Here is a 9,533-nt window from a genome sequence, read left to right as displayed (position 1 = left end):
CCTCTGTTTGTCTTTTAGTGTTGAAAAAAGGGCAGAACTTTTCCTCAAATCTTCAGTATGAAAATATTGGTCTTTAAACTCATCACTACTCATTCATACCTTGAGCATCCTCCTGATATTTTAGGGGATCTTTTTTAACTTTTTAACAATCAGCCCTTCTGAAAGAAGAGTTTACTAAGTTCATTGATTCTCTTTTGGCAAGCTTCCAATTCCTACATTTGAACAAATTAAACACAGTAAAGATTTCCTATATCAGCTCAGAAGACATTACCTGAAAATTCAGAAAGCTTTTCTTAAACTTCAGGAAAAAAGAAATGAGAGGATGAAAGGAAGGCAAGAAGGAAGTAAGAAAGAAAAAGGAGCAAAGAAGGAAGAAAGGGTTGGGAAGAGACAAAGTAAGAGGAAATAAATCATGTAGAATACATACTTCCAAAACAGAAAGAAAAAAAGCAATTCAACTAACATATATTAATCTTTATTCTATAACAGACATAAATAATTTTATGAATTCATATGACCTATACAAAAGACAAAATAAGATATTGCACTAAATTTAGATATGGGATATTTGAATTTAATATTAGCTAAACAGATAAATATATACAATTTAAAGAGTTAAGGCAAAACCAGATGATACTCCAAATACAACAGAAGGCTTGAAAAATAGGTATAATTAGAAACAACAGCATCCCACCACCAGTTAATAAAGTGGTCATGTCTAAGGAAAAAAAAACCTTAGGTTTTTAATAAAGTGGTTATTATCAATCATTTTAATTAAAGTTGAGCAATAAAGTATAAGATTTCCCTCGGAGGGGAGCTATTTTGCCGAGGCTCGGGGATTGAGCACTTAGATTTCAGGGTAAGCAACTTTTTCCTTGTCAGATTTATGATCCGTTCTTCCTCTTAGAAAATATAATTTGGAAAATATGACTCTTTCACATATATAATTAAAATACAACTATGAAGCATTCTTTTTTTTTTTGAGATAAGTCATGTTGATGATATCATTGTCAAGGTAAATTTGTGGGCAAGCCATTCATTACCTTATTTTAAGAGAACACATAATGCCAGTTACCTGAAAAAAAAAAATTCCCAGTTTTTTACAAGAACCAAACAAACTAATTCCAAAGGAATAAAAACAAATATAATCAATACACAGCATACAGTTCTTTGGCAGTATCACACTAACCGTTGATTGAAGTCAGAACTTTAGAGTTTTCTAATGCTTAGACCCAGTTGCCAGTCTTTTAAAACTAAACAAATAAAATTCCACATCTGTAACAAATTCAGTAATCCCGGGAAATGAAATTCAGAGTAAATCTTGCAGACAGCTTTTGACTGTTACATTTAAGCATAGGTATTATCTGCTTAGAGTCCCAATCCAAATATACTGAAACAGACACACACAAATAATCTGTAAAATTTTGTATTGGTTCAGACAGGCCTAGAATCCTTAGAATCCATATCCACCCATGAGAAACCAATAAAAGACATCAATCCAATGATGAAAAAATGATCTTCCAGTAACTCAGGAGTGGGTCATCCCTCACCTGGATAAATATCACGGAGAAATTGAATCCTATAGGGGGAACACCAGAAAGCCCGAAAATGTGGAATACTGCCAGCCTCCAACCAAATTACCTTTCTCCAGTTTTAGGTAAACCTTATCCTCTTTATCTAAGTAGAGTAGGACACCATTAGTGGCAGCTTCACGAGTAACATCTTTGTCCCCCGCAAAGGCAGATATTACTGGTTTTCCATTTAACATCAAGTTAACCTAGAAGAAGAAAAATAATAATAATTGAAAAGTTCTCTTTAAAGTCAAAACATCTACTGGGGAGAATAAATAATGTCTAAGATGACAGTCCCAGTAAAATACCTGATGTTCAGGAAATATATTCCCTTCCTTTCAAATTAGCCAATTGTGGGGGCCATACTTTGCATGTCTGCTGAACTGATTTAAAATTTTTTTTTCTCATTGGAATTTCCTCAAATTCCTACAAAAGAATAACATCTATGGAGAGCAACCTAGTGAAAACTAGCTTCCCTTCAGCACATAAATTAAGCCTTACTGCTTTACTTACCTCTTCCACCCAACAACAATCTTTTGGAAATAAAGCAGGCTTGTGGCTTCCCAGTACATTTGTAAAAGAGACCTTGTGCCCACTGACCTAAGAAACCCAGATACAACCCAATCCTACCAACATCCTTGCGAGTTTTAGTGCAGCCTGTAACATGCATACTACTGAAAATCATTTGAAATAATGAAGTGTGTGTATACGTGTGTGTGTGTGTGTTGATTTCTTTTTCTGTTTTCCCTGATAGGAAACAAGCATTAAAAATAATCATCAGGCCAGGCATAGTGACTCATGCTTGTAATTACAACACTTTGGGAGACCAAGGCAGGAGGATCACTTGAAGCTAGGAGTTCAAGACCAGTCTGGGCAACATAGCAGGACCCCATCTCTAAAACAAACAAAACAACAAATTTAAAAATTAGCCTGGTTGGTCACATGCACCTGTAGTCCTAGCTTCTCAAAAGGCTGAGGCAGGAGGATCGCTTGAACTCAGGGGTTTGAGGTTGCAGTGAACAATGGTTGTGCCACTGCATTCCAGCCTGGGTGAAAGAATAAGACCCTATCTCAGAGGAAAACCAAAAAATAAAAAATAATAATCACCACTATCACTAGAGATTTTAGTGATAATTAGAATCAACTCAAAACTGTATTAACTATTTGCTATTCTACAATTTTGATTACACTGTGTCAAGCACTGCATATATTTCTAAATACTGGAGGCTGGGAAAAGCTTTTCCATGGAAGTAAGTTTATTTTCTAGACTTTTTTTTAGGTTAAAAGTCATATGGAATAACTTAAATCTGAGGCTGATCCATTCATCCATTTACTAGGACATGTAAAAGTATTAATAGATAAGTGAGTAATCTATCATTCACATTGACATAATGTATAACATAAATACTGAGCATAAGATAAAAGGTTATCCTAGAATTCCTATACACATGTATTTGTGTCATTTGGTATTAGCATTTTGGAATATTGTCAGAACTAGCTCCACTGCTGCTTTTGAGTGTAAGGTCAAGCCCATTGTCTTAGAAAGCAGAATACAAAATATATTTTTAACTGTGGAACTGCAATTGGTAAGAATTCACTAGCATCAGAGTAACTGAGGATAAACTCAAGCATATGCATAGAACACCCTTTCTTTAAAAAGTATTTTGAATAGTTGCTCCTTCATAGACTTATTCTTACTCATTAGCTGTATCTCATAATTTTAAAAAATAGCAAATGTTTTCTTTATTTAGTATGTACTTGAAAAGCTCTACCCGTCTTACAAGTTTTTTTCCTTACAAATTCAAATAATTTTTGTACATGCATTAAATGAAAGCATGATCTTACAAAGAGATTTGTGTCACTGAATTTTTACTAAACCGTGGATTTTTAAAAAATGTTTGATTGTTATTAAGGTAATAACTTCAATTGTTTATTTTTCTATATGCTTTCTGTCACATCTTAATGGATGTTACAAATAAAAAAATTAGAAATTAAGGTTTTAAAATAAATGATAAAGATGGCTGTTTATGTCTATTGTGGAAAGGCAACTTTGGATGAATATTTAAATACATAACCCACTAAAGATAAGCACAGTTGGTTGGGAGTATGGATGGAAGGGGTCAAAACACACACCTGGATAGTTTGGCTCTGGTAGACTTTAATCACATGAAAACTGAAACTGTAAATTCCTTTTCTTGGTGCTACAAAGACAGACTCCAATGTGAAAAAATTACCCACATTCACCAGGATCTACAAATAAAAATAACAAATAACAATAAGTTATTATATTTTCTTCTGTAACTAAAATGAATTTTCTTCCTCTCACTCTCTTCCTCTCCTCTTCCTTCTTTCCCTCCTTCCTTCATTCCTTCCTTCCTCTTTCTTTCCTTTTTTTCTTTTGTTCATTCATTCATTCTTGGCAACTAGCTTAAGAAATCATAGAAAATAAAACATCTAGTTCTATTTCTTTCCTCTTAACTGATTTGGAAAATTGACTTGAATATCGGAAGGTTCTTCTGTCTTTTAAATGATATAAGAATAAATAAAGTAACTACTTTGTATTCATGTCTCAATTTCCAGCAAGGCCCAATGGCTCTGGAAACATCGAGCTAACATTTGAGGGCTTATAAATATTAGCTTTACCTTGAGAAATGGATAAAAGGCATCTGCCATGTGTTTACATTCCCACCTTCTACAAGCCTTTGCAATGTCCAGAGGTGACGTTTCCAAGCCAGCCAATCAGCATCGGTGAGCTCTCCGCAGCATCCCTGGACACACCTCAGAGGCATGGGTACCCCCTCCACCATGTAACACAATCCTTGACACTGAATAGCTGGTACAAAAAGTGATCTGAATGCCTGGCCCTTCTCTGAGCCGCCCCTCTCCTAAGATCTGTGGCCATTTTTTTTTCATTCCTATGCCAGCTAGGCCTTAATTACAATAATGTGGCAATGAGTCAGCCCTTGGGGGCTGCCAAAGAGGAGAGCATAAAGAAGGATAAACTATGAAATAGGTGGCTTTCCCTGTTCCTGCCAGGGCTGTCCATTAACCTCCTATCAATCATCTGCTCTTTATTTGAAGTTCAAGGTTCAAAAGTGAAAATAGAAACTGTTTCCAAGAAAGCAACAATGCATTTTGTATTCCAAAACATTCAGCCTAGTTCTATTGGTTATAAAATTAACTGTAAATTTTAATAAGTGACCTCTTAAGCTAAATTTGCAATGTCACATGGGTAAATCTCTTTCTATGAGAAAGAGGGATTGGGATGGAGGATGGATGTTAAAATAACTAGGGTTTCTTCCATTTCTCTCCAAGAAATATGCCTGTAAGTGGCATTCGGCAATAATAAGATGTCCCTAAAAAGATATACTTCTCATATATCAATGGCAATCTGCTACTATCTCTTTCAAACACTGCATTCTTGCCCATATTAACACACTTGCAAGCCTCTTGCATAATTCCCTAAAAATGTCCTATTACCTCTGGGCAACATACCAGAACGTAGCGACAGTCAAGCAGATGTATCAGCGTCAACACCTAACTTAAAATACATGTACGTGTGTAATTTCATTCTGAGATTTTGCCTTCTTCCAACTAAGCATCAGATTTTTTTGTGACCTGATGATAGATGGTCTTTCAACAAGTCACCAGCTGTGCAATAATCCCCAACAGAGGCTTTGCAAGGAAATTTTTTTCAAGCACAATTAAAATAATTTGAGGTGCTTAGTGGTAACTTCCTGATTCAGATACAAGTAGCATAATTCACTAGCAATAATGAAAATAGCTAATGAGTGTCGGCTACCTGTAAGACTGGATGTTGACTCTGTATTTGTAATTGGAGCATCCAGGTACATCAAGATTTATAACCAAATGTGTCTTCTTGTCTCTAAGATGCAGGGCTCACTGAACAGAAGAACAAACCCTTTTCCTCTTCTAATTGATGGAAAGGTCATTGAAAAGAACAGCCTGTATAGAGGATAGTGCAATGCCCATAGTATTCCAACATTTAATTAAAGTGTTGAAATACAAACTAGGGGTGGTGCTAGACTTTATTTCCATCAAGATGGAAAATACTGCACTGAAACCCCACATGGGGCTACTTAATTCTTTAAAAATTATGGCTATCAAATACTAAGCCCCTAGAGAGGCATTCTCTGTCTTTGGCCAGCTGGAGAGTGCATTAGTTAGGAAAAATTAAGCAAGGAATACAGATGTCACCTCGTGCTTTCCCTGGCACATCCTGCAGCACCACTTAACCTGTGCCCCCTGCACATTGTAGCTTTGCATACAACTGTGAACTGTGAATCTGGAATTTAAAAAGACTCTAGATACTGTTGGGGCTGAAATTAAAACTCCCAGGACAGTTTTCTTCCTTAAGACCCCTTGCTAAATGTAAGCTGATATCCTGGGGTTTCTCATCATGCCAAACAGGGAGCACTAGGTCGCTAAACAGCAGCTACAGCTCCCGTCAGTTCTTCCCCTACTCTCATCAACCTCAAAGTCCGTCTTTCCCCAGTTATTTGCAATTCTCTGAAAGGACAGGAGCCCGGGAAGGGAGAACCGGCTCCCAAGGGCTTTCCTACGGGAGCTCAGCGCAGTTGCCAAATTCCTTTTCCTTCCCTCCTCCGCAACTTTTCTCTAAGTACCAGAGAAGGGCTTGCCTCTACTCCGAGGCAGAGGCAGCGGCAGTGGCAGCGGCGCCTGGCACGCGAACAGTGGAACCTGCAAGCGAGATCTGACCCCCGGCCCTGCCCTCCCGGCCTCCGCGGCCACCAGCCCGATCTCTGCAGAGTATAGAAGCCCGGGGCTCTCTTTGGAGAGAAGCTTCTCTACCTGGGAGAAACAAATCAAACATTTATCCTGTCCCGCAAAGGTACCCAGGGAGCAGCCTCAGCGGCACCCGTAGAGGAGTCTGAGCCAGGGGACCAAGATCTGCTCAAAAGATCACGACGTCCAGGGACCAGGTGCCCTTCGGCTCCCGCCGACCTGTTGCTCGAAACTTGCCCTGAGCTCTCGCTGCCCGGCTCTGGGCTCCCAAACCTCTCCCCTCGGGTCGTAGCAGCCTCTTTTAGGGGCCCGGAAGGAATAGGAGCCGGGGCTGGTGAGAGGGGTAGGAAGAGAGACGGTAGAAGTTTCAGACCCAGGCATGTTTGGGAAGGCGAGTGCTTTACATGATTCCCCATTTCCCAACCGGTGCAGCTTAGCCTGGGCAGGCAGCCTCGGGCTGAGGTGCCTGGAGACCGCCCGCCCCCTAGGTGCTCGCGTCCCCCTAGGTGCTCGCGTCCCCCCAGGTCTGACCTGATCGAAGTAAATGATGCGCGTCTTGTTGCTCATCTCAGATGGCTCGTGGTTGGTGCTCCGCACCGCCGAGAAGGCGACCTTGGAGTTGGCCGCCCGGACCGATATCCCCAGCGGGGAGGAAGAGGAGCCTTTGGAGTCCGTGGCCGGGTTCGAGTCGCACACCACCAGACACTTGCCCTCCAGCACGATGGGCTCCGTGTCGTTCTGTGCCCAGACGGGCAGCCCCGGCAGCGTGAGGACCAGCAGCACGGCCGGCACCGCGGACAGCGCCCGGCGCCGGGAGCCCATGGTGAGCCGCGTGGGCAGCCGCAGCCGGCTGGCGCTGGTGCTCGCCCGCGTCGCCTCCTACCCCGGGATCCCGGTGCTCGGGAAGATGCTAGCGGCTAGGTCGACAGCGCTGCAGGAGCGACGGCGCCTGCGGCGGCGCGCACACTTCCACCAATTCTGTGGCTTGAAGTCAAAGTCTCCCCTCGAGCTCTCTCGCTGGCTCTGTTACCTTTGTCCTTTAAGGAGCTCATGCAGAACCCCTTACCCTACCCTCCTCCGCCCAAGAATCAGCCCTGCCTGGGGCCCCTGCACCCAATCTTGTTCCTAGACATCTAAAAGTCATCAAACCCTCACATCCACACCTCAAAGCAAAAATAATAATAATAAATTCTCACCCCAAACTCAAGCACCACCAGGTAAACCACGGAGCAGGAACAAAAAGAGAGGACTCAAAGAGAAGCCACAAGGGTGGCGGTTGCCCAGCGGCGCGGGTGCCAGTCCCGTCTGGCTTGCGGCAGGGACGAGTTACAGAGGCAGAAGGTGTTTCCCAGGCTGAGAAGAACGAGAGGCTATGTTCATGGCCAGGACGCCAGCGACTCCCACTTTCTCTTGGTCAAAAATTCCCCCAAACCTGGTGTCACCCAGAGGTAGGGAGGGAGGCAGCGGCTAGCCAGGTCCCTCGCACAGAAAGCGCAGATTCACAGGATCAAGTCCAGGGCGCCGGGCGTAGCATGCAGGGCGGCTGGTCCGGCGAGGTCCTCTCCTACCTGGCCTCCAGCTCCCAGTCCCTGCGCACAACTTTCTCGTTCCTCGCGCGCAGCTTGGAGAGCGCGAAGCGGGCACACGCGCTCTATTTATAGGAGCACAGCGTCCAGCTGGGGTTGGCTTATCGCGCAACCCTCGGGCTCCGGGAAAAGGGGGAGAAGGCGTCTGGTGACCCCATCTGCGCAGCTCTCTCCTGACGTTTAATGCACCCCAGAGCAAGCAGGGTGCCCAGCACTGCTGATTGGCAAGGTTCGAAGCCACTCAGCCCGAGAGCGCGTGGCGTAAAGGATGTGTGCCCAGAGAGGAGCCCACGACCCTGCGCGGGCCCCAGCTCGGCGCCCGCTCTCTCCTGCTCGATCTGGGTCCTCGGAGGGGGCGGCGGGTCCCCTCGCCCCTCCCTATCGCGGGACTCTGCCGCCGAGTACCCTCCGAGCGGAGCGCGGCGCTGCCAGGCCGGGTCAGCGAAGATGGATGAGCCGCCGCGGACCCGCGCTGCGCGCTGCCCCAAACCTGGGGAACGGCAGGCGTCCCGACCGCGCCTGGCCGGGAGCCCGCCCCACACAGCCCTGGGGCCTGGTGAGCTTAGGGAAGCCTCGGGGCGGACTAGAGTCGGTGGGGGCGGCTGGGAGGAGGTGCCTGATTCCTTCCTTCCGCTCCGGGAAGATAAGCCTGAGAAGCCGCAGGGGCGCGCCTTCCCCCAACACCGCGAATCCTCCCCAGGCATGGCCAAAAAAAAGAGTGAGAGAAGGAGTTAACTCAGCAAGAATAAGTCCTCCGAAACCGTGCCAACAACAATTTAAAAAAAATAAATAAATAAAGCCAAACCCACTCCTAAGAATACAGCATTTTTCTCCCCTTTGGATGCGCCTCCCGCCCCCTGTGCCACTCCACTGCCATCTTGGCCTCTGATTTGCAAGAGTTCCCTTCCTCTTCCGCAGCTACCACGGGGAAGGAAGGTTTGTCTCTGTCTGGACCCGGCTGTGTGAACTTGGCCCAGTCACTAACCCTCTCTGAGAGGGCTGCGCGGTGTTAACTAAGGTCCTCCCTACCCCTACCCCGCCAGCTTTCCACTTCTGTGATGCTTTGGGATCATGGCGCCCCCTCCTCAATTTCTTCTAGACTTCCAGCTGCCAGAGGGCAGACACCGTATGGTGTCTTTAATCAAAACAGTATCCCCTCCAGGCATTCGGAGCTCCTAAAATTGCATTGGCTAGTTATGAAAGGACGGGATGTTTGTTGAGGGAGGTCCTTGGGATGGACGGGACGGCTCCCATTCCTTCCTGAATGAAGGATGCTCTCATGAGCGTGGCATTCCAGCCCTCCACAACATAAGGTGAACCTCGTCTCTAGCCGTTTTCCCTTCCTTCAGAAGGGCCTGGCATTGAGCTATAGGCACTAGCTCCAACTGTTAAAATTGAAGACACTACGAGGAACACCCTCACCCTCACCTCCCTATAATCTCTCAACTAAAGTGTTAATACTTGGTGCCACAGGGGCCTTCAGATTCTGCTCCGGTGGGGCCAGTATCAGCTGTTTTGACTTTATGATTTTATTTTATTTGTGGTGGGGAGTGGTCTCGCTCTATTGCCCACGCTGGATTCAAAATTACTGGGCTTCAAGCGATTCTAC

At 44.6% G+C, this 9,533-nt stretch overlaps 1 protein-coding gene across 1 annotated transcript; it reads right to left on the bottom strand.

The window, feature by feature from the left end:
* Positions 1-459: 459 nt before the first annotated feature.
* Positions 460-8,508, bottom strand: CBLN4 (cerebellin 4 precursor). The gene is made up of 3 exons (XM_010356698.2): positions 6,870-8,508; positions 3,705-3,821; positions 460-1,777 (listed from the first exon to the last, which is right to left on the bottom strand). Exons 1-3 carry the CDS (start codon positions 7,158-7,160, stop codon positions 1,580-1,582), a joined length of 606 nt encoding a protein of 201 aa, XP_010355000.1. The 5' UTR covers positions 7,161-8,508; the 3' UTR covers positions 460-1,579.
* Between the last annotated feature and the right edge of the window lie 1,025 nt (positions 8,509-9,533).

Source organism: Rhinopithecus roxellana, chromosome 13 (assembly GCF_007565055.1).
Source record: "Rhinopithecus roxellana isolate Shanxi Qingling chromosome 13, ASM756505v1, whole genome shotgun sequence".
Classification (NCBI taxonomy): domain Eukaryota; kingdom Metazoa; phylum Chordata; class Mammalia; order Primates; family Cercopithecidae; genus Rhinopithecus; species Rhinopithecus roxellana.
Note: the sequence above shows the minus strand (reverse complement) of the source record. Positions and strands in the feature narration are given on the sequence as shown.